Raw genomic sequence first — 26,260 nt, 5'->3', positions numbered from 1 at the left:
CAATTCTCACCTCATATTAGGTATGCCACCAAAATTACCTACAACAACAGCAAAAATAAATTAAAAGATTAAATTTATTTTTTGATCATATTCATTATTTAATTCTATAAATCTTTGCAGTGGGAAAAATATCTAAATTTAATTTTTTGTATATTTTACAATTTTTTTTTTTTTTTTTTTTTTTTGTATTTCAATTTTGCATAGGAAAAATATTATAGATAGGAATTAAAGAAGAAGAAAAAAAACTATATACATTTTTTTTTTGTATATTTTTTTCGTTCAATTCTTCCACCCGATCCATGTATGGGATGCTGAACTGAAAAATTAATTTTCCCCGCCACTTGAATCCAACGGATACAAAATCTGTATCCGTCGTATATTAAATTTTTTTTTTAACTTTTATGTCAGTGTGTATAAAATATTTGGATATACGTTAAAAATCATATTTGTGTGTATTTTTTTTTTGGTATATCTTTATTATTTTTATTTTTCTATTTCAGATACAAGATGCGTGCGCATCTATATTTTTGTTTTTGTTTTTGTGAATGTATAGAAAATATAATGCTCTCCGAATAGATGTTCCTATAAACCACCTGTGTATGTGTGTGTGGGGGCTGTTTAGGAAAATATAGACCGAGGAGGAGTTTTTCAAAACTGGGTATAAATATTAGAACAACCGAGTCCAGTAATCACTCGCAGTTCTACAGCGAAAGTGTTGATTAGTCTCTTAGATTTCTTTTTTTGTGAAAACGGTTAGTATTATTTATTAATTTATTTTTTTTATTTTTTAACTTTTCTTAAAGTTTTTAAATAAAATTAACGTAAAATTGTGTCAAAAATTAAATATTTTCGAAAATTGAATACGAAAAATAAAAAAACTATCGAAACAAAGGATTATCAGTGGATACATCTTTCGTGGATTAATTGGATTTTACTTTCAAAAATTTGGATACAAAATTCAAAAAACGTGATCAGTGATCTTACAAAATTTTCAAAAAGAAAATTATCAAAATTCGAAATTCTGACCTGTGGCAAGATTTTCCCATCATCACTTTGGATGAAATATTTCCAAGAATCTTAAAAGATACTTTCACAGTAATTTGATCTTTCAAAACAACACCCGGAAGGTGTTGAAAAATTCTTATTAAACAGTGAATCATTATTTTGATTATCGATATCGAACTTATCGATCTATCGATCTCAAAGATACTCATTAAATATTCGAAAAATATAAAAATTTCTGTCTAAATGACTTTGATCGCGGTTAAAGATATCTACACGATTACTGATCTTCAAGATACTTTTGGACTTGTTCCAAGAATTATTCCTAAATTATTAAGAAACTTGTTAATTTACGGAAATTTGATCGGAAGATGATTTTTTTCTGCTGATGGATAGATACGTCATTTTGGATTTCTTCCACATGAGTATCTGACAGATACACAAATCTCTTAACGCGACATAATTATACAACAAGATTGTTTAATTTTTGGTCTAAACGATCGTCAAGAGTTCGGGATCTTTAAAGATCTCTTTTCTGATCTTTTCACAAAATTCACACACTTTTTCTTACCGAGAAATTTTTTGACGCAATTTTTCGCTTACCGAATCTTTGATCGACATTGTCGTAAGCAACGTATCTTCAATCTTAATTTTTGTCTGTTTTTCTTTTACAGAAACAACACAAATCCTAGCAAAATGTGTGACGATGAAGTAGCTGCATTAGTCGTAGACAACGGTTCCGGTATGTGCAAGGCCGGTTTCGCTGGTGATGACGCACCACGTGCCGTCTTCCCATCCATTGTCGGTCGCCCAAGGCATCAAGGTGTCATGGTCGGTATGGGACAAAAGGACTCCTATGTAGGAGATGAAGCCCAATCCAAGAGAGGTATCTTGACCCTCAAGTACCCAATTGAGCACGGTATCATCACCAACTGGGATGATATGGAAAAGATCTGGCATCACACTTTCTACAATGAATTGCGTGTCGCCCCAGAGGAGCACCCAGTTCTCTTGACTGAAGCCCCATTGAACCCAAAGGCTAACCGTGAGAAGATGACCCAAATTATGTTTGAAACCTTCAATGCCCCAGCCATGTATGTTGCCATCCAAGCTGTCCTCTCCTTGTACGCTTCCGGTCGTACCACCGGTATCGTTTTGGATTCCGGAGATGGTGTCTCCCACACCGTCCCAATCTATGAAGGTTATGCCCTTCCCCATGCCATCCTCCGTTTGGACTTGGCTGGTCGCGATTTGACCGACTACCTCATGAAGATCTTGACTGAACGTGGTTACTCATTCACCACCACCGCTGAGCGTGAAATTGTCCGTGACATCAAGGAGAAATTGTGCTATGTCGCTTTGGACTTTGAGCAAGAAATGGCCACAGCTGCCGCTTCCACCTCATTGGAGAAGTCTTATGAACTTCCCGACGGTCAAGTCATTACCATCGGTAATGAACGTTTCCGTTGCCCAGAATCCCTCTTCCAACCCTCATTCTTGGGAATGGAATCATGCGGTATCCACGAGACCGTCTACAACTCCATCATGAAGTGCGATGTTGATATCAGGAAGGACTTGTACGCCAACATTGTCATGTCCGGTGGTACCACCATGTACCCAGGTATTGCTGATCGTATGCAAAAGGAAATCACCGCCTTGGCTCCATCCACCATCAAGATCAAGATCATTGCCCCACCAGAGCGTAAATACTCCGTATGGATCGGTGGTTCCATCTTGGCTTCCCTTTCCACTTTCCAACAGATGTGGATCTCCAAGCAAGAATACGACGAATCCGGCCCAGGCATTGTCCACCGCAAGTGCTTCTAAGCATTCAATTGACTATCATTATTATAATAATATTATATTTTTAATAATTATTATTTTAATTTTTTCTATTAAATAATAATATATATAAAAGAAAACAAAAAAATGTTACATAAAAATCAACAACAAAGTTATATTTTTTTTTATTATATAATTTTTTAATTTAACAAACCAACAAAAAAAAAAAACAAAAACACAAAAGAGAAATAAAACAACATCAAAATAATATCTTTGAAGAGCTAAAGAGAATAAAACAATCAACACCTTAAATTTAAAAACAAAAGAAAAGTTTTTTTTTATTTATACAATTTACATTTTTTTTTTTAGGAAAGAAAATTAGAATTTTTAAAAAATATATTTTTCATATATTCTTCATTAAAAAAACAATACGCAAACATTTAATAGAAACTCGATCATTCATTTCAATTTAATAGTTTCCACATAGAAAACAAAACAGTTTCTGAAAATCCAAATTGTTTTTGAAATTTTTCTAGATTTTTCAACTCAAAATAATTTTCAAAAACAAAAATTCTCTAAAATTTCATCAAATCAAAGAAAATTCTTCATACAAGATACATTTTCGCTTCAAAAATCAGTTTTTCAAATTAGATTTTTCAAAAACATCTTTTTCTTCTCTTTGAAAAATTAACATCCATTAATTTCTAATGGCGCATTTGATATTTTTGTTAAAAAAAAAAAAAACTGGGCCAAGTTTTATGTTTCGAAATTTTCCAAAAAAAAAACACAATATTCTAATTTCGTAAAAAATATTTGTTTTTGGTAGGAGGGGATGAATGTGAATTTAACACATCGTTTGGCTTTGTTTTAGATTTTTTTTTTTTTTTGTTTTTCAAACTAAAAATAGTTTTTAGTTCTTATGGAACAATATTGTGTTTCAAATTCGGTGATGATGCCACACTCTGGCTACTGGGTGTGTGCACCGTAGAAGGAGAATTCCAAATTTAGTTATGGTTGTTTTGGTTACGTATTTTTTTGTTTGTTTGTTTTTTTTTTTTTTTTATTTTCCAAAATTAGATACTACTGTAGAGATGGAATATTTATGCTCCCTTGGAGTGCTAAGCACTCGCCAAGACACTATCGTTTGCTGGCTGTATTATGATTATTTCTTAAGGAAAATTATAATTTGCAGATAGATTTGGAGGGATTTTATTAACAGATGCACACTTTCGTTGTCTGAAATAGAGCAATCTCAAGTTTTTCTTGGAAATTTAATACAATTTTGTTGTATTTTTGATTTTTGTTAGTTCGTGTGTACCTGAAAAGAGCGTTGGTCCATATAAATAAGTTCGAGGAGGTCAAATAGATTTTGTTCGTTGTTGTTTTTTAGTTTTGTAATTTTGTATACCACTTTACAAAAGATATTTGTTTGACTTGTAATATTATTAATTTATAATTTAAATAGAAATTAAAAAAGTTATGAACTGTCTGTCTATAAATTAATATTCAATAGGTAAATATTCCTTCTTGCGTGATTGTTTTGAAATTGCAATAATATGAAACCACTTTTTCAAGGCTTCAAATATTGAGTTTTAAAATTATTCATTGAAAACTATAGTTTTTAGACTATTTAAATACTATTTTATTTAATTTGTATTTACTAAAAATTTATTTAATATTTTTTATTTTATGTAATTAAGAATATTTTATTTAGGAAAGAATTTATTTAAGGGGTTAGAGGTAGTCAGAATTTTCGGAAAAAAAAAATGGATTTCTTTTGCATTTTCCCAAAGTAAAATACATTGAATTTATTATATGAAAATTTCAATGAAATAAATAGATCACTTTCTGATCCTCAAGTTTTCAAAGTCGGTGACCACTTTAATTCAAACACCATTCGTTGGATTGAATGAAATTATGGCAGCAGTTTGAAAACGTGCAAATCCAGTCCTTAATCAAATGATTTTTTTACTGCTAAATCTTTTATGTTTTATAAACGATTACCTGTTGAATTATTCTTTAAAAATCCAAAAGTTAACTATCAGCTATTATTTTGTTTATTTTCAAAGAAAGCTTCTATCGAGGACTTACAATTTCAATGAGTAGTACCACTCACTGCTGGAACATGGTTCAACAGGGTGAAAAATAAATCCTGAAATTCAAAATAAACAATTATCGCACTGTTCTGGAACGAATCAAACTGTACTCTTGTAAAGGAATTTCCAGTGCTGATTTCTAGTCCAAAGTCAAATTACTCAATAATCAACTTGACCAAGTTTCAAGCAAATCAATCTATCCATTTAGGAGACCCTATTACTTTTTTCGATTTCTCCATCATCGTAAAGTTGGTTTTGATTAAAACCTCGAAATTTGTTGACACGAAACCAATTTTGCCCTGCTATATGGCAAGTAAAATATACCTCTGGAAAAAATGTTGAATCCCTCCCGATTTAAAGAAGACCCGTATTTTAAACTCAACGAGAAGGTAAGGCTCTTTGGTTCATTTTCATAGTTATTTCAGAAAATGTGACTTTTCGTTTCTCTGAAAAACTGGAGTTTTACGTTTTCATAAACTTTAGGCTTTAGTCTAATTTTAGACTGTGAATATGGCCCATTGGCTATGTAGCAAAGGTCAATAATTGACCCTTGTAGTTTGTAAAGTTTCAATGTTAGCTTTGCTAAACGCTTTATAATATTTTGTAGATGACTATAATAATATCTAACTTGGTCAAATCATCCAAATAAAAAACCAATAATTTCATTTTTCAAATGTGTATATTTTTAATAAGGCATCGTATTGGTAATAGTTAATTGTTTTATCTAAGTACATTTTTAAGTAATATTTTATTTTGTTATTTTTAACTAAATATATGTAAATAAAATAGTAATTCATATTTTTAATATTATACTATAACATTTTATAATATAGAAAGATATATTATGGAATAGAGAATAAAAAGTATTAAAAGTTTACATAAATTATAAAACTTTACAAAAGAGCAATAGAAATATATGTATAAGTCAGTAAATACAATGTTTATTTTTATTGTTTATAGAACTAAAAAGAAGAACACACTATTAAATTATATATAATTCGTACAAAATATAAAAATTAAAAGTTTTTTCTATATAATTTTAAATGCACGAAATAATTTATTTATACTCATTCATCTATTAATTGAAAAGTGTTACATTTCAGTTAGTTTTAATTTAAAAAAATGGCAACACCTTCAAGACTTGGTTGTTACAACATGATTTTTGAATATTTATTTTTTGAAAATATAAGCATGTATTTAAAATTCTCACAAACATCTTAAATAAATAATTTATTTATTAAAAATTTAGTTTAAGGAACATTTTGCAGTTATTTTTTTTTTTTTTTTTCAATAAAATAATTTTTTTTGTATGAAATTCAAAAATTTAAGTCTTTTTAAATATTTTTTTTTTTTGGAATGCATTCTTTTCTTAGGTAAAAAATTCAACAATTCCAATAAATTAGTCATCATTATTGTCAATATTTCTAATCATTCTCAAATTATATTTTTTTTGAGAATAAAAATAACAAAAAAAACTTAATGTCTTTTTCTTAATTTAGATTCTTGCAATTTTTGCACAGACAATTTGATTTCCTTTGAGGACAAATTTCCTTCTCTTCAGACGATTTTATTTATTCCTCCGTCAGCGCAGCCATGCAATTACAATGATTTCAATTAAAAGTTAAAAATAGTTTTATGGAGGGTATGTTGTTTGTAGGAACAGTCAAAACTCTCATGAGTGGTATGTCTCTTGACGGAACAATAATATGTATGGGGATACAAATCTACTCGTTCAATTTAGAATTCATTTATAATAGAAAGGGAACTTTCAATACACAAATCCCTCAATCCCCGACTAAGAGAGACTTAACTGTTCACAATTTTCAAATCACTTATTCTCGTTAGTCTATTGCGTGCATCTTATGTGTATAAGTATTTTTAAAATGCAATGCATGCCGATCTCTGTGTATACTTTTTAAAGAATGTTTAGAGTGAGTTAAGAACTCGAAAAGTTTAACCTCAGTATGTTAAAGGTCTAATTCCGTTTTTTGAACTTTTCCGCGCGCAAACTCATCGAATAACTTCAATAGTTTTGTTTATTTATCTTATTTGATTTTGCTATTGAACAGATTGCACATTTTCTGGCTAATGCTATGCAGTAAAGACATAGGATGTGTGTGATTTTATTTTTTTCTTAAATCAAGATGAATTGGAGTTTATGAAACATCAATGGAAAATAAAGAAGAAGTTATGAAAGATGTTTGAACATTATTTTGGGTGTGGTTTTTCATTGATAAATTAATGTTCAGATGCATTCATATTGCATGAACTCTTAGGCAAAGAAAGATGATTTCAGTCTTTTTTAATTTTGTCATGAATTAATAAGTTACTTTCAATTAGATGTACAAAATTAGCCTCATCAAAATGATAACAAATTGATTTTGTTTATGATATATGGAAATTTAAAATGGTATGAATGAAACCCACCTGATTTAGGTGAAATGAAACAAATTCAATGAACGTACGTCTGTTTTGCATTAAACACAATTATATTAAGAATCTTGTTTCTTAGAGTTTTTTATACACCAGAAATTTATTTCGGTCTAAGAAAACGATGACCCCACAACCATTCCTGTGTCTTCTGCCGATTCCCAAGGAGCACTTTTTCATGACAATGATAGGTGTACTCTTGGATGATTTGTCAAATTCCTCGCAACAGGCAGTAACCCTTATGCCTAGAACCTCTACCGTGATAGTGTATCACACTAACCACCGTGTGGTACTTCATTTAGTTTTAGTTTGCTATTTTGAATTTCTTCTGGAATTTATTTTCAGGGCTTAAGGTCTTTTAAATGATCAATTAATCTGAATAAAAGCAATAATAAAAGCAATATCTTAACTCAATTTTAAAGTTCAAGTGAACTCAGCTATATTTCATTATTTTTTTCTTCGTTATTGCAATATCTTAATTACATATATGCCTCTCAGGCCTAATGTCTTTAAAAAGCAAATTGCTTTGGAACTAGTGACAAATATAAAAATATACGAAAGATTTTTTTTAGGTACAGTCAACAGAGTCACCCCAGTTAAAGAGGCAAAAAAATATTAAAACTTTTTTGGAATAATAACGACTTTACCTAAAAATCTTTAATGAATGCATTTCAAATCTTCGAACCCCATTTGTAACGCAATCCTGACCTTCAAGAAAGGTGCATATTGTATTCAATATCTCCGATTGAATAGAAATAAGGCCTTATAAAGCCATCTGGCCTCAATAGTGGAAACTAATTGTCTGGATCATTCAAATAGACCAAGAAAGGAAAAAAATGTTTTGAATTAGGTCATGGGTAGAATTAAATGCTGGGAAGAAAAAGAAAAACACTATCCAACGATTCGTATCGAAAATCGTAACGATTTGGGTGGCGAAGCGCCATATTTCCAAAATATGACCCAACTTGCATTACATTTCAATTCTCAACAATAGACTCTATTTGAATCTTTCATCCAGCAGCAACATGGTCGCAAGCGAGTGACATCAACGATAACGCGATTAAGTAAGAGATTTGAAAATCGGGTCTTGCGTTGACCAAAATGTTTAAACAACGTTTAAACATTCAACAAACATTTAATGTCAAAAGAGTTATGGTAAATACGGCGCAAATCATCAATATTTGGACTTTTCGATGACAGTTTAAGTTCCCATAAAAAATTCTAAGTATGAGTGCCTACAGTTAACACGATAAGACTAAACACAGTTATTTATATTGAATGTAAACAATTTGTTGATTTTCAACAATAACAATTTCTGTATTTCTATTTTAGTAATTTCGATCTTAAAGTGATTAAAAAGCTTTTGATTTTTTCTTTTTTATTAATTTTAGACAGTAAATCTGCATACATTTCCATTTCTTAAGTACAAAGTCGGTAATAGTTTATATAATATGAATTTCCATACAAGGCACTGATTTTATTTTGTTTTTTTAATTATTTCAATCAATTCATAAATTTACAGTAGATATTATTTAGTTTTCGCTGCAACACATTCGATGTCTTAATATTAAATGTATTATTATTTTTGTATATAAATTTAAAATTTTTAATATTACCTAGATGTAGATATTAATTGTTTTTTTTTTTTTTTTTCTTTTGTTTAATACTAAATCAAACTGATTATAAAATAATTTATCAGTTTTAAATTTTATTTATACATGTAAATATTAACAGCCTAAATAAAATAAATATTGTATATAAGATAAATGGATTGTATTGTGTAGATATATGTAAATATTCTTCCGTTTTTATTTTTAATAATAATAATTACTAAGTAGTTTATTTATCCGTTTAATATTGCGAATATTTGTTTGCATTTTTCTCCTTTTTGATTGTATCTCATGTTTTTTTTTTTTGTGAATTTAGATAAAAATAATACCTTAAGTAGTTGCCAGAATAAATTAATTTAGTTAATTCATTACAATTGTGTTGTAATGACTGATTTACGTATAATTGTTGGCTCTTTACTTTTTGGAGCCGAAACAATTTCAGAGGACACAAGCCATGGTGAGACCATTTCATTGGGTGGGTTGATGTGGTTAATGGAATTCTGAAAAGGAAAAAAAATCAATTAAAAGTAAAATCAAGTTTAAAAAATGTGGTATTAGAAAAATGTGAAAGTTAAACAATAATAAAATGTTTGAATTTTCAAATACATAACTCGATACAAATGGACCATTTTGTTACTGTGACTAATAATGAAGTATAAAGGTTGTGGTCGAGTAAATAAATAATCTTCAACCTGTACGACTCTCTTTCGAAGAGGAACCTAGAGGCATGCACGAATAGGTTGTTGGATATTTTGATTTCTTGGCACTCTTGGGGTGATAAAATGCTTAAAGCCAGGTTTCAGACTAGTGTAGGTTGCGTTATACAATATTAAGCCCTAGTGAAACTTTTTTATTTAAGTAATTTTTTACTCAAAAATATACATACATAATACCTATATACATTAGACTGATTCAAAAAAAAAATTTTTTTTGTTCAAAGTTCTACCGAAAATATTGTTGGAAATGACGAAAAAAACAGTTTAATGGTTCATTAAAAAGGCTAGATTTAATCATTTTCTTGTATAAAATGGAACGCTGAAATACCTCGACTACTAAGATTAAGTATTTGCACTATTTCATAGGATCATGCATCTGCATCGAATGATAGGACAGTTTTTATCTTAGGATTCGGATTTAACTTTTCTGATATCTATGAAAGTCAACTAGAAGAAATGGAAGTACATTTTCTACATCTTATGGAAGAGAAAAGAAATCTGCAAAACTGCAAAAGATTGTGAAAGTTTTAAAATATATCTTAACAAAACCGACACGCGAACCGCACATGCTCGTAGAAGTCCCTTAAGAGAGTTTGAGATTACAAATCTGCATGATTTTTCGAATCCTCAAAACCTCACTAGCAATGATTAAAGTAAACTTTTTTCAAAAATATGCAATCATGAATAAGTCTAAACAAAAAAAAATGAAATGCTCCATGGACTGATTTCAAAAAACCAAAATTCCTGATGACCGTATTGGGGATTGAGCAGAAATGTCCCACTATTGTGATCCTACAATTCCATGAAACTTTCTAATTATCCAATATTTTGTATCTAAATTGCAAATACATAGTTATTTATAAAATTAGTCATTTTGTTTAATAATAATAACAACAACACACAAAAAATTAATCATAATCTAATCTACAAATAAAAATTTCCAAAAAAAAAGCATAGCAACAAAAGGGACACATTTTACAAACATTTATGGTGGTACTTACTTTCTTTTCCCGATATTTATTTTCATTCAGTTCCTTGTTCTCCTTATTTTCATGATTTCGTTCGTCGTTCGAAATTATATTGGACACATTGTTGACCGGCACAGCCGGTGGTGCGACCACTTCCTTGCGATCGTCGACAACGTTGCTGCTAATGTTATTAATGAATATCTCATTTATAAGTGAATCTGTCGTCGAGACAAGGGTCGGCGTTGATGGTGGCGGTGGACTACTGGGTGTTGTTGTAACAACTGTCGTAAGTGTTGTTGAAGCAAAAGCATTTGTGGGACTGCTGGGCGGTAGCGGTGATGATGTAGTTATTGTAGGCGATGAAGATGGTTTTGGTTCGGTTATGCTTAGTGTGAGTTTGTCACCGCCCTGTGATATGCAGTCAAGCAAAAACAAAATAATAAAAACAAAAGGAACACAAAAACAAAAATTGCATGTGGACAAATAAAATTAAATAAATACAAATGTTTTCAACAAAACAAAAATTAACTAAAAGTAGGTGAGAGTAAAGTGTGTGAACAGAAAATAATAATTATTCTAGCATTAAATTATATTATTACACGCTTGGGTGGTAATTGTTTATGTTAAGTATTTGAAATAAATATTGAGCGTGACTTACGACTGATATGTAGGTAGCATTGATGGAATCGGGTCCATCGGAATGATATAGACTGTTGTTCAAGGAAGAAGCAGCAGGAACAAACATTTGATTTGTTAACTTGGCATTGTTAGCTGCTCCAAGTTCTTCTTCTACTCGGGCTGAAAAATAAAAAAAAAATGAGAAAGTTAATAAATTCTAAATTTAAAACCATATTTTTAAGTTTTGTCTAAATAACTGCGCAATTATGGAACCGCTGATACTTATTAATAAATAAATAAATTGGAACACTTTAAATACAATTGAAAATGAATTGGAAGTTATCATATTGAATCTTCGGCAAATCAACAATTATATGATCTCCCCCCGAAGTAATGAAAGGGCCATAGAATCAGACATTTATTCCATTCCACTTTGGAACCATGGAAAAGGAGGATTCTAAAAAGATTGGTTATAAATCTTTTCAGAATCCTCTTTTTCCATGGTTCTAAACAACTTGAATAGCAACGAAAATTAACTTGATCAAGAAACAGATAACGATGACGAAATACAATTTCAGATAGGCTCAGTAAACTTATTAAAGTGTTACCAGAAGATGTGGACAAAATTGGGAAAGTTTTTGACAAATTTATGAAGGATTTCGAAAACTTCACAACAGTCAAAAAATTAGCTGCAACGAAACTGTAAATGGAGACAACTGAGCTATCAATTTTCAATATTTTGTACCATCATACCTTTATTTTGAACGCAAACGCAATCAGTACTGAAGAGTTGTAAATACGAAAGAATTGTCCATAATCCAGCCTCATTTGTCCAAGTTGTTCAGCTGTTGACCTTTTCCCAAGAAGATTCAAATTAAATTCAATGCCAAAGATCACTGTTGCTACCTGAAACCATCATGTTTTCTCTTTTCAAAATATTTCCAATACGTACAAAACTCGATCATCATTGGCATTGGGTTTTAGACATTAATAGGAATATATCGCTGAAGCACATTTATTTGTGATCATGTCTCATACAGCGTTGATTCAATGTTCCGATTTCATATTCAATTCGCCAGTAACGATTAAGATATCTGAGCAGCACAAACTCATACATAGTAGTGGAAGCTTCTAGCGCCTAGTACAATACTCTGCTACTTTGCAAATCAACTGCAACTACGTTGCCTTTCCAGTTAATAAGGGGGTAATCACGAAAATGTCAACAAAAATCAATGCCTTTTCTATATGAATGAACCAATATGGGATTTTGCACAAATTCCTGTGAAATAAGTACAAAAGAATCTAGCCTAAGCTGATCTGGCCTAGGCTAGATTCAAAACATTCAAAAAATCTATTGTCTCTCAGTAGATTGCATATTAGCTCCATAATAGGAGTCCTAACACTGTCACTGTCTTATAGGTAGACATGCCGTATGACTAGGCCTAGTCTCAAACGAATTCTGCAGAAGTTGCTCATATGAAGAAACAATCCTTCTTTGCTTTTGTTCTGCTCTTTCCAGTAGACGTAAATTATACTTGGAAAAATACTTATTAGAAGATACAAGTGACCTAAGTTACCGTCACGAAGTCCAAACTAGTTGACCAGTGTCGAAATACACTCCCTAAGCACAACGAACATATTTACCCTTCGATGGGTCCCAGGTAATCGTGATATACAGGGGAATGAAAGGGCAGATGAACTGGCCAAAACAGGATCAAGGATCCGTGCCAAACCGTCTCATGGGTGCTTATGCCAATGAAGCACGAAAAATGCAGACTAAAGACTTTTTCAATGAGTTAGATGACGTCTCGTCCTTGCCACTAAAAAACATTGTGAAATTCATCCAAATTTCAGGATGGTTTAGGGAGGCACAAAACACAAATCCCAACACCTAATTCCCAATATATCCTTCCCTTACCCATCCAGATTCCTTCCCACCCTGGGGATCACAATGGATCCATCGAGATCCGAGTGGGATGATTCGACTTGTCGGAAAAACCCAATGCCTTTAAGATAGTTGCTGTCGAGATGGATGCTTTACCACTTTCAGTAGCTTCAACAAGGAAATCAATACAAGGAGTAACGTTTGCCCAAGAATAACTTATAAATAATGGTCTATGAGCTATTAGAATTATATTTTACGAAGCACATTGTGGACAAAACAATCAATTCCAAACAAAAATTGTAAATATTTTACATACCTTTTAGAATGTTGCACTTAATGTGCCCAGGCGGTAGCGCTCCAGATCCAATATTTGCCATTTTCACTTGGTTGTTTGGTTTTTCATTATTATTTGATAATCGCTTCAAAGTCTCTGTATTATGTTCCATATCCGATGTCTTATTGATTGTTACCCTGTTTATAAATCAGTATTAATATAACATTTTAAACGGAATTAAATTATAATAAAAAGCTTCTACACAAAAAAATAATGAAAAAGCAATTTAAAAACAACAATTAAAAAAAAACATATTTTTATTTATCTACCTGATACTGTTAGCATCATTAATTGCTTCGGTAGCTAGGATTGATGGGGATGGATCTTTAACAATGGACTTAAGCAATGAATCTAGCTCCTTATCTTTATCCGATAAGCCACTTTTTATGCTGTAAAAGACAGATTTATTTACGAGTGTGATTTAATAAAAAACAAAAAAATAAACAAAATGAAAAAGCATACATTTACATAAGCTACAAATAAGCTAAATAATTAATTTATGTCAAACATTATTATTTTTTTTTAGGATTTTCTTTTTTTTTATGAAAACAAAAATACACTTGTCATTGTGTAAGATACAACTAGAAAATAATAAATAAAAGAGGGCGCAGCAGCTAAAACAACTTGAACAATTGCCAGATATTTACTCAACGAGACATGGCTATCGGTAAGCTGTTTAACCAACGCTATCATCGGCTAGATTTGTCATGTAAATTAAAATTTTTGTTAATGCTAATTGCTTTACAGCAGGAAACAGAAAGTGTTTAAGCACATTGTGTCCCTTTTAGACAAGAAAACATTATATTTTGCTTTAGCAATATTTTTTTTGTCATGTAATTTTTTATTTCAAACGGAAAGATATATTTTTCTTACAATTTGTTTAAATAAATGTAACATCTGTTTTAATGAAAGAACCATGTTCTTTTAAATAAATAAATTGTTGAATTTATTAGTACCAAACGAACAAATAAACAGGTTAATTAGTATACGAGCTCAAACATCCCTTGATTGGATTTTTATTTTTACAGGGGTATCAAAAGTTGTGTTTTAAAATGTAAACTTAGAAAATAAATTATATTTACGAGTCTATTTTATCGTAACAGTACTCAAAAGCTGCGTATTGAAGAGAAGAAACTGAGGATAATATAACGGTTCTTAAGAACAGTGGTTTTTGTACTGGCACATTACAAGTCGCTGTTCTAACTACCCACTAAAAACTAGAACAAGCCGTATTCATGGTGTTTAAGGTCATTACCTGATCGAAATATATCTTTTTGTTAGGTTAGGTTAGGTAGAAATGGCTGTCAGGAAAACAACTGACACACTTAGACCATTTATTGGTCCGTTGTGATACCATGATTTTGTGAGGAAATTCCTCACTAATTAAACCAGTTGGAGCTTTTAATAAAGCGGTGAAGGTTGAAGATGTCAGTATTGATTAGCTCACTGGTATCTTCTAAGAAATATTTTTCCAGGTATTTTTTACGTCTACTGGAAAGGGCAGGACATGAGCAGAGAAGATGTTGGATTGTTTCTTCTTCTTCCTCATCAAGGCAACTTCTACAGAAGTCGTTAGAGATTACGTCTTTTTGTAAATGAAGTCAATTTTCATAAATTGATATTTGCTTTAATAACGCGTATTAATTATAATTAATTCATTAATCATTAATTATAATTAATTCGTTAATCATTAAAATGAATAATTACTCGTTTCTTGGCACTGGTAGGAAAGATACCAGATTTAACGAGTTCCAGACTTTGATTTTTCGAGTCAAAGTCTATGTAAATTAACCTAAGACTCTTGAGGTCCTCAAAAAGAATATTTGGCAACTATTCGAGGACCTATCACAGATTCTAACATAAGTGTGAAAACTATAAGTTAATTGAAATTGAAACCGAATAGTCATCAATTCACCGCTCCAAAGAAAATCTCTTATTGGAAGTGAAATATGAAAATTAGTGGTTACAAAAACCATATAACTTCCCATACGCACGATTGTCGTGCTAAAGTGCATTGTACATCTCATAGAGCTAGAAGACGGCAAGTCTTAAATTAAGAGTAATTAAATTTCAAAATTTCAAAATTCAGAGGTCTTCCTGGTCAAAGCTAGGCAGTTTTGAAAAACAGCCCGTTTTAAGGTTAGAAACGATGAAAGTGAATATTCATCGTTTTTAAATTCCTCTTTTTGTATGTGTTAGTTTAACAGAATTAAAATTCAGGTTAAAGTGCTATTCGATTCAAGACAATTCGATAAGTTATGAAATCTATGTCTACGTTCTATAAATTTCACATTGATGAAAGTGATGGAGAAACATTGTGAATTGGTACGAAATTAATTTCGGTTGTATGAACTTCGTTCGGATTCAAAGCGTGTAGTGCAATCGCTAGATCACTTTTAACTCTTAGTTTGAAATATTTTAAGATAAAGCGAAGCAGCAACACTAAAAAAAAGTCTGATTGATGATCGGGTTTTTCCATGTGGAATAGGTGTAACTCGTACAAATGAAAGAATTTTGGAAGAAATACTATCTTTGTTTCTGTTTTTAAATAAAATTGTTTGACTCATTCTGATATCCAATTCAAACCCTTTTCCATTTTTTCTTCCTTATTTTTGAGTTTCATTTCTCCTTTTTATTTGTTTTTTCATCCATTCTATTAAACTTTAGACATAAGTATAGGAACATATCAAAAAAATCTTAAATTTATATTCATTTCATATAGTCTGTAAAAGTGACTAACTTAGTTTTGAATTTCTGTTTGTTTAAAGAAAACATTGGATATAGTGCTAAGATTTTAAGTATGGAGTATTCTTTGAAACTTATTTTTAAAATGGAAAATTTTTATTGCATTTCAAATGAAATTACTAAATATTAACGTATGTTGCAAACCTTACTACTACAATTTAATTTTTTTTTTAATTTAGACCGATAAAAAAAGGCATGTAGTAGTTGACTTGCAGCTTGCAAGACCAATTTCTACCATTAAAGAAAACCTATAAAATATAATTTCGAAAAAAAAATCATTTCGCATCAAATTGAAAAGCATAAATGCTTACACTGTTTGCCTACAGGCAATTATAACTTTTCTTTTCTATTTCGCTTTCTCAAAAACTAGTTCTTCCATACAAAGAAAAATTTATTCACTTCATCGTCAACACAGTGATGATGAATTGTTATTGTCTATTCAAATTATGACAATAATCCATCTTCAGTTTGATTAAGATCTCATTAGTTAACAAAAAAAAAATAAAAGATACAAAAATACAACCCAAAATAACAGACTTATTCACACATTATAATAGCAATGATGTCTGAATGAACGGACAACACTACAAAGCAAAATTACAAAACAAAAACAAATTACAAACAAAATGATAGACTAAACTCAGCAGATACATTCTCGTACGTACAAAAAATATACTCAACGAAACATACCTAAATGATGAACTTATGGAAGCCTTTCCAAACGAACCGTGATGAGATTGTGTCCTAAATGGATTAGTGTCTTCAAAGTTCTTCGTGGTCGGCGATGGGTATGCTGGTGTCTCAGGTTCCATTCTAAACCAAAAAGAAGCACAAAACAATGAGAAACAAAAAAAGCAACAAAAAACACAAAACAATGAGAAAATAAGCAACAAAATGTTAAATCATTTTCATATGTGTGTGTATGTGTGAGTCTGCATTATCTCTACTTACTTTACAGTAAGTCCAGCTTTACCAAATGAACCAATTTTACTGTAGCCAGGTTCTTCAGTGCTCGATGTTGACTTCATGGAGACGTGACCCAGCGACGCGCACGTGTTCATATGGCCGGAGTTAATTGATGCCGCACAAGATGTGTCCGGTAGCTCACAGATTGAGTTGTGAATTACCGTTTGCACAGATGGTGATGGAGTAATGGTAGACATGGATGGCGAATCAATCTGGACAAGGCTATTGTCTGTCATCGATGTTAGTGGTAGAAGGCTTTCATTTGCTTGATCGATTGAATTTCTTGCAGCGATGGCTGCTACTGCCGCCGCAGCTGACGCTTTTTGTCGTTCGCGCAACAGGTGCGATTGTCGGCTGGCGAATCTCTGCGATGGCCGACGTTCGAATTGCACAGTTCGGCGAGCTCGACTCTGTGCTGTTGTTTGGAATTCTGTTCTTCCCGAGTATCGAAAGCGTGAACCCATTCGGAAAAAATTCTGCCTAGCAGATGGACCCTTAACGGGGGCGCGTAGACGGAAAAACGTATGATGTTCTACAGCACATTTCCATAGGTGTTTACAAGCTTTTTCATTGTACAATCGAAAAACGAATGTGTGCTCTTGTTCTCGGCCCTCGTCATCGTCTTCAATCACGACCAGAGTTAGTTTTTTCTTCTTAAAGTCCAGCTTACTGATTTTTGGCCAGAAAAATAAGCCGATTTTCTGATCACGCTCAAAAACTAATATACCAGTGGGTGTCAATCCTAAATGGTATTCACAGCCGTCTTTTCCCTAAGAAAATATAAGATTTCTTTAATTTGTGGAAGAGAATAAGGTTAAAAAGACTTACCAGAACAGTATGCATATCAACACCATACATATCTAGCCATTTGGCTTTGTTTAAGTACGCTGTCTCAGCTTGTGCAGGTGTCAAGCTGCGACAGCTTTTGTATTCTTCCAGAATCGCAATTTCCAATTCTTCCGTTTGTTCAGGAACGAAACGAAATTCCGATACTGTTGCTGCTGTATGCACTTGTTCATCATAGTCACCCAATTCAGCTATGGCAATGAAAATAAATTCATCAAAAAAGAGCCATTAGACGTTATTTTATTTTTATTGACCTTTTAACAAATTGAAGAAGAATGAAAAGAAAAAACTTACATTGTAAAGCTAAAGCACACAATTCAGTAGCTTTATCATCGGGACAATCTAAACGACCTTCTAAGAGATCTTGTTTAAGTTGAAGGAAAAATAAATAACGTGTAAGCTCTTCTCGGAGGGTATTTGGCTCTGATGAATAGAACTTAACCTTTAAACGGAATGTATAAGGTGGGCCAACTATAATAAAAAAAAAGACACAATCAGTTTTATGACCTTTAAAGAGGCAAGAGATAAAAACTAAAGAAATTACTTTTGACTTGTTTTTTAATGGCTTTTGTTGGATCCAACCAATGTTTCACGTGATTAGCGTCGGTAAATTGCAGACCAAAGTAGTCCTTTTCTGTGAGATCAAGAGCGTAGAAAACCTGTTCGTATAAATAGCTTCCCATTGCTTTTTTCTGGAATTATAAAAAAAACATAAATTGTTTATAGTGATTTGTTGTCATGATACGGTTATATTGTATTTTAATGAAATTTAGAGTAAATGAAAATTGTTTAAGTTTTAAGAAGGTAATGAAAACAATTGAACTGTAACACTGTATTGATTTTGCAATGCGTATAAGACAATTTTATGGCTATTAATTGTGACTTTACAACGATACGTGTTAACTGGGATTTTTTTATAAGCCGAACGATGTAAAAAAAAAACCGATGGATCTGATGAAATTTACTGCTAGTTTATTATGTCAGTTATGTTCAATTTTGGAAGATTATCTTGTGAACAATAATAAATAATCGGAATCTTAACATTCCGATAGTCAATATAGCCTTATGAACTAAGACAGAGCTATGAGTTTGGGTCATAGACATTCAAGATAATCTAACATGTTAGGAAAAGTCATTAACAAATATTTTTGAAACTTTCTAGGTTTCGAAAGACTTGAAACAGTTTGCAGGAATATATAAATTCTTCGCAAGAGTATTGAGTCAATTTTATTGATTGATGATGCACTTTTATTGTTTTGAAGGAATTTACGAGAGTTTTTGAAAGAAACTTATTTAGCTTTTAAAAAAAAATAGTTTAAATATTTGTATGTACAAAGCATTGCGTAGGTATTATTTCATTGAAGATTTATTGCTATTAAGTGAGTTTTAAACTGTAGTATCTTCTACTGTTGTAAAACTATAAAAAAAAACATTTGAGTAGGAATTGGAAGTTGATTTTATAATACAGTCAAATAAGGAGAAAAAAGGGGTAAATCTCGGAATAAATGTTAGTAGAAATTTTTTTTGCTCAATATCTTCCTTTTGCCATTCTATAACATATCTCAAAAGTCTAGAAAAATCTCATGTCCGCTTGTCGCGATTTCAAGGTCAAATCGCGAAATGAAGATTTTCAAAATTAACAAAAATAGGCTATGGTATTATATACACATATGATACATGATTTCAAGGTATTTTTTAATGCTGATTCCAAAAAATCTAAAATCAAGACAATCTGACGTCGCTTGAAAAAGTTATACCTGTTTTTTATCTGTCAACTCATATTATTAAAACAGTTGCAAACTTACTGCCAAAAAACCCTTAAAAGTTATGGTAGATGAACCAAATTTTGCATGAAGATTTTAGAATCCATCATTATTAAAAATCAAAACAATCCATTACAAAAAATATATATACCTGCGAAATAATGGTATTTTTTGATGGAGGGACAAATTTTAGGATATGCACTAAAGAAGATTCTTGTTCATCTTAGGAATAAGTGCTAATAGGCTATTTTTTTTCATTTTAATCTTTGTTTGGATATTCTTTAACTACCCTCAAAAATCTAAAAAAAATCTCATGTCCGCAAGTCCTAATTTTCTTGGTTTGAAGATAAGGTGCAGATTTTAAAAAATTGAAAAACTACACTTCAGATATTTGTGTCAGATCAACATGAATAAGGTGCATTACTTTTCAGGGATGGTCAGGTTGACTTGTTTGTGAGTTTTGTTGGAATAAGTGTTAAAAAATACCTTTAAATCATGTCGCTTATGTTTGTATACATATAAAAATTTAAACTTTTCTTATTAATTTTTTAAAATCTGCAACTTATTTTCAAACCAAGAAAATTAGGACTTGCGGACATGAGATTTTTTTTAGATTTTTGAGGGTAGTTAAAGAATATCCAAACAAAGATTAAAATGAAAAAAATAGCCTATTAGCACTTATTCCTAAGATGAACAAGAATCTTCTTTAGTGCATATCCTAAAATTTGTCCCTCCATCAAAAAATACCATTATTTCGCAGGTATATATATTTTTTGTAATGGATTGTTTTGATTTTTAATAATGATGGATTCTAAAATCTTCATGCAAAATTTGGTTCATCTACCATAACTTTTAAGGGTTTTTCGGCAGTAAGTTTGCAACTGTTATAATAATATGAGTTGATAGATAAAAAACAGGTATAACTTTTTCCAGAGACGTCAGATTGTCTTGATTTTAGATTTTTTGGAATCAGCATTAAAAAATACCTTGAAATCATGTATCATATGTGTATATAATACCATAGCCTATTTTTGTTAATTTTGAAAATCTTCATTTCGCGATTTGACCTTGAAATCGCGACAAGCGGACATGAGATTTTTCTAGACTTTTGAGATATGTTATAGAATGGCAAAAGGAAGATATTGAGCAAAAAAAATTTCTACTAACATTCATTCCGAGGTTAAACCCTTATTTGACTGGATTATTACAATTTGTATATTTATGTATATTTTCTTTTTAAGGAGTTGCTAGTTATGTAACTCTTTTCTGAATTTTTCAGAAGTTTTGTTTAAGTAAGAGGTTTTTTACTCTGTAAAAGTTCAAGAGGCACCAAATTTATGGAGTTCTTATGACTATCGAAGAATCCTAGAACTTAATAGAGTATTTGAACTGGAAGTTTATGGAACTGAAAAAATTCTATTCTAAAAATGAGGTTTCCTGCCCAAGCTGCGTGTTGCCCCTTATTTTCACTGTACTATTATCAAAGAATTTAAAGTATAACAGATTATCAAAAATGGAAGAGTTGGTAGATACCTTATAAAAAGGAAAATTTTAGACATTTTCGCGTTTAGAAAGATAGTGTCACAACTCAAAAAGTGTCAATCTTGAATTAAGTCAATATTAGAGTTCGCAAGGCCAATTCTACATACATACATTAGTATTAAATGCAGTGACTCTATTTGCACAACTCGCCACTAGAGGGCAGAAGTGTTGTTATCAAATTCATCTGTTTTATTTGTATATAAGATTTTCTTATTTTACTTCTCCTGAAAAATCACTATCACACTCTCTTCTCAACGTGCGATATGTTGCACTTATGGTAGCTAATATAATCACTCAAGTGCCTTCAAAAACATAGAAAATATCGAAAACTTGGGATTTTTTAAGAAAGAAGCATGGAATAAACTTATTAAAATATAAAAAAAAAATTATAAACATTTATAAATTAAATTATAAAAATTAGGTCCGGCAAAAAAGTAATAAGATATAAAAATGTACCAAATTTTTCGATTTGTTTTTAGATTTTTCCAATTAAATTTTGATTGTTTTCTTGTTGGAAAGTTATCAAAAAACTTTTATGTAGAATACTAATTTAAACAAAAAATTATGAAGTTAAACAATCAAAATTTAATCAATGAAATTCTAAAACCATTTTGAAAACGGATTTTTGTTATGCGTTTTATATTTTTTTTACAAATATTTTTTTAATCAATCAAAAAGTATCTAAAATATAGAACTAATAAATAATTTCTTTTAATTAAAAAAGAACATTTCTTGATATTTCCTTTACGATTTCATTTCTAGTGTGACTGAATGGCAGGTTTCAGAGATGATGAAAATCAAACTAAGAACTACTTAAAACTTTATTTTTTTTTATTCATTATAATACCCTTTGCGTACAATTTTGTACAGACAATTTTTTTACAGACACACTTAATTTCAAACTTTAAGGAGGTAACACTGGTTTTTTACATTAAAAATGGGCATCTATAAAAGAAAAAACTGTGATAACAAAGATTTATCATTTATCTGGCAAACATTTGCATTCATAACGTCAAGTGGATTTTTGTGGAAATCATCAGATTTTCAAGTCATGCGTAAGCGTATGCGTACCAGAAACAAAAAAAAAAAACAAAATAGAAGCCATCAATCATTGGTAAATCAGTGGTACATTGAATTTTACTACAATTCGTTGGCTTCAGTAAGTATTTCTGAGAGTAGATTATTTGGTCACACAATTTCGTTTCTTGCATCCAGAAAAAAATAAAGATTATTTTGTATTGGAATACCATTGAACCCAATAAAATTGGTCATTATGTATGCAATCGACCTTAAAATGAATCTAGGGCACGTAGGATGTGATTAAATTTACTTGAATTTTGTGGGTGGAGAAAGTAAGAACAGAAGAGTAGGTATTAATTTAAAAACAGCAGCTTCTGTTTGTTGTTTTTGTTGTTGTTTAGAAAGCACGTTTCTTTTTTGTGCATCTAGGTGCATCTAAGTGATAAGCATAAAAAATAATAAATGTTTTTACTTGGAAAATTGTAAACTATGAACTTTTTTATCCACATTTTGTACATGTCAAACCTAGTTTATACTCATTAATTTCCTATTGCTAGTACTTACTGTTTGGTATACATACGGGCCATTGCGTAGGGTATGCATAAGAAAAATTGTCAAAATACAACGTTTTGTAAATATCACATATACACTTCTACAGCAATTTAATAGCAAGTACAATTTGTGAGAACGTTTTAGGAACTAAGGAACAAAAAATGTCATTTTCACCTTTGGAGTCATTGGGTCGTATGCAAAAAAAAATGAGCTTAAGCTCTTTCTCACTTTTCAGTACATTTTCGTGAGATCTATCAAAAATAAATGGGATAGATCTCAAGAAAATGAAGAAAACTGAAAAGTGAGGTAATAGCTAAAGCTCATTTTTATTGCATGCGAGCCATTTAGTTTATAAGTGTTCTTTAAGATAATAAGTTTTTCAAATATGTAATTCTTCTTTTGTAGTTTGTATAACGTCGAAAATAACTCAGTAGACTTGAATATAACTTCTATTGAGAAGATCGCTCCTAAAAGTCTAACAAAAATATTTAATTCTTTTAATTTGACCCTGCAATCGCAATATATTCTTGCATTATTTTACTTGATCTTGTTGAAGATTATATTAATTACATATATTTGTTTAAAACAAACAAGGTTAATTCTTCAAACTACTACTGCTATGTTAATATATTGGTTAAGTATTGGATCAAATATCTAACAACATTCTAACAGACAGTTAAGGTGTTAAATATTAGCAACTTAGTAAAAAAAAAAAAAAAAAAAAACAGTAATTAACTGAGTTGCTCAATGGTATCTAATTATCACAAAAACGTCAGATGATAAGTTCAGAACATCAATTAACACTAACTGAACTATACTAATAAATATGCCATTCGTTAATGTTTATAAAACAGTCAAAGCTATTTTGTTTTTAAAGCAGTAAGATTTGTTAGGTTTTTTAATAATTTATTGTTTTCTTTTTAGAATTCAAGGGCACATTATTGTCTTTCGCTTTTTCAATATCAACTTTCATATCAAAACAAGACCATGAAAAATAAACGTCAGCGAAATTATAGAAGAAACTTCAAGTACCACACCTCTAAACGATTGTAATCATTCAACAACACAGCTGCACAATTCAGTGTTTCAATGTAGAAGTTTGTTGGATATACTATTGCACATACAGTGGGGTGAAAAAAATTCTGTTTCAAATTACAGTCAACTGAATAGACAGTTTTCATAAATTATTTTTTGCATTAAGCATTATTACGGAATAAATGAAGATGAAGATGTTTTACAATGTTAATGACCGTAAATCAAAGGCTTTCCTGAAAAAAAAAAACATTCTAATTGAATTGTCTTAACTCACGGATTGCTTTCAAATCACTTTTTATTATATCGCAAATACTTGTAGTTGTTTCATCTATTTTTAGTAAAAATGAGCAGGGATATATCGTGCGTCGGTTCAAAGGAAAAACTCACTTACTGCTATTGAAATTGAAATCCAATGTTAGTTAGTGAGTTTTTCCTTTGGACCGACGATATGCTTTAAAACAGTTTGAACTATGAAAAAGCGCTTTTGAATGAGCTTAAGCTCTTCTATCTCACTTTTCAATACATATTCTAGAGATCTATCTCAAGAAAATGAGATAGATCTCAAGAAAATGTACTGAAAAGTGAGATAAAAGCTTAATCTCATTTTATTGCATACGAGATATGACTTTTCTTTGCATAATTCTCACGGTAAATGGTACAATGACTGCCGATAAAGCAAATTAATTCAATTCAATATAAGTTCAAGTGACCTCAACTCCAAAAATTAATAAAGCGTTTCGCCCAGGTACGACATTTTAAGTGGAGTAGAAAAATAGAGTTTTCGGATCCGTTTTCAATAAAGCAAGAACCTACGATACAAGACAAATTATCTTTAAATAAAACCATACAATTTACTTAGTTTTTTGGCAACATAAATCTAAATAGAACCTCGTATCATTTTTCAATTGGATGAAGACCCCACAAAAACAATTTACTTGAATCTGGTTGAGAATCTTTTCAAAATTGCTAAGCTTTATAAAAGCCACCAATTGAACAGTGATAAGATTTAGAATTGTATTAAGCTTAATTTGTCAAGTCTAAACAGCGATTTTACACCCTCTGTTTTTATACAATGAAGCATTTACATTGATTTATTTTTGATCGTCGATGATTATAGTAAAAGAAGCTTAGAATTTTAAGGCTCTGTATGTTCAAGTTCATAAACTTTAATTTTAGTTTTTCAGATCGGGTGTTAATGTTAACCCGGAGTTAATCCTACTATTTTCTCCAGTTATGTTACTCTGAATCTATGTCCATGATTGTAACCCAAAATTTTCGTTTCTCCGCCCTTCAAAAAAGTCTTATAAAAAATATTTTTTATGTGTAGAAAGTTAGAAAGTCTGAAAAACGAAAAATCGTTTATTATACTCAAATGTAGGAAATATTCAAAAAACATTTTTCTATAGCAATTTTTCATAAAAAAACATTATTTTTTCCTAAAATCTTAAAATAAGTGATTTTTCAAAAAAAAAAAAATTCTCTGGATTTGGATGCAAACCAAAAATCATCTTTTGTACTCTTAGTATAACAAAATTTTCACTGAAAATTTTAAAATTCCAAATTTCTTTTTCAAAATTCAAACCAAAAATAATAATTTAAGGGCATTTTGTATTTTTCGTACGTAGTGTAGACAACCGATGACTTTTGTTTTGATTCAAAAACTCAAAGTGGACATTACAATGGTAAGCCAATAAGCTTATCTCTAAATTTGAGCGATTTAGACGATTTTTTAATTTTCAGACTTAAATTTTTGTTTAAGGCTTCATGAAGCTGTTCAAAAATTAGGACCTTATTTTGCAAATCTCATAGATTTTTTAATCAAAATCCTTAGAGCTGTTTTTTTTTCTGTTAAATCTATCTTTTCTCCTATCCAATAATAGTACTATCTACTTTGAAATATTAATCCACAAAAATAAATCATTTATATATAGAAAAAATGAATTAAGCTTATGGATTAATAAATACAATAAATAAGTACATTAAGAAAAATTACTTTACAAAAATATTATCATAAATTTCTTCTTCTTCTTCTTCCTTTTTCTCGGCGCTGTTATGATCTCGATGTCGAGGGGATCATAACTATCCCACGTAACTGCTTCACACTAGTGATCCGCCTGTGGGGTTCGCCGGGTTGACCTCAGAAATCGGCGGCAAGCCTCCCGGTTTTGTATTGTTCCATTTCTAAGGCCAACTGAATGCTGGTGGTTTTGCATTTGCTTGTACCAGGAGTTTTTAGGCCTACCTTTCTTTCTATTATCATAAATTTCTACACTCTACAAATGTAAATAGAAATATATTGCGTACACAGTACTGTGTTAATTCAACGACTTATTACTTTACATCTACACAA

At 30.6% G+C, this 26,260-nt stretch overlaps 2 protein-coding genes across 7 annotated transcripts in view; one reads left to right on the top strand and one right to left on the bottom strand.

Moving 5' to 3' along the window:
- The first annotated feature begins 568 nt into the window (after window positions 1-568).
- Window positions 569-3,114, top strand: LOC129916813 (actin-87E). Its single transcript, XM_055996968.1, has 2 exons — window positions 569-752; window positions 1,677-3,114. The coding sequence occupies exon 2, from the start codon at window positions 1,699-1,701 to the stop codon at window positions 2,827-2,829; it is 1,131 nt and encodes a 376-aa protein (XP_055852943.1). The 5' UTR covers window positions 569-752; window positions 1,677-1,698; the 3' UTR covers window positions 2,830-3,114.
- Window positions 3,115-8,998: 5,884 nt separating this feature from the next.
- The window catches only part of LOC129913835 (band 4.1-like protein 5), a 33,857-nt gene continuing 16,595 nt past the window's right edge, over window positions 8,999-26,260 (bottom strand). The window contains exons 2-11 of one of the 6 annotated variants that reach the window (XM_055992732.1): window positions 18,543-18,690; window positions 18,293-18,469; window positions 17,981-18,189; window positions 17,138-17,922; window positions 16,877-16,999; window positions 13,711-13,830; window positions 13,424-13,578; window positions 11,263-11,402; window positions 10,638-11,012; window positions 8,999-9,420 (exon numbers count right to left, since the gene is read on the bottom strand). In XM_055992732.1, coding sequence (XP_055848707.1) covers window positions 9,289-9,420; window positions 10,638-11,012; window positions 11,263-11,402; window positions 13,424-13,578; window positions 13,711-13,830; window positions 16,877-16,999; window positions 17,138-17,922; window positions 17,981-18,189; window positions 18,293-18,469; window positions 18,543-18,690 — 2,364 coding nt within the window. In that variant the 3' untranslated portion in view covers window positions 8,999-9,288. The remainder of the gene's footprint in view (window positions 9,421-10,637; window positions 11,013-11,262; window positions 11,403-13,423; window positions 13,579-13,710; window positions 13,831-16,876; window positions 17,000-17,137; window positions 17,923-17,980; window positions 18,190-18,292; window positions 18,470-18,542; window positions 18,691-26,260) is intronic. The other 5 variants (XM_055992736.1, XM_055992737.1, XM_055992733.1 and 2 more) reach the window with 5 other exon arrangements.

Source organism: Episyrphus balteatus, chromosome 3 (assembly GCF_945859705.1).
Source record: "Episyrphus balteatus chromosome 3, idEpiBalt1.1, whole genome shotgun sequence".
NCBI lineage: Eukaryota > Metazoa > Arthropoda > Insecta > Diptera > Syrphidae > Episyrphus > Episyrphus balteatus.
Note: the sequence above shows the minus strand (reverse complement) of the source record. Positions and strands in the feature narration are given on the sequence as shown.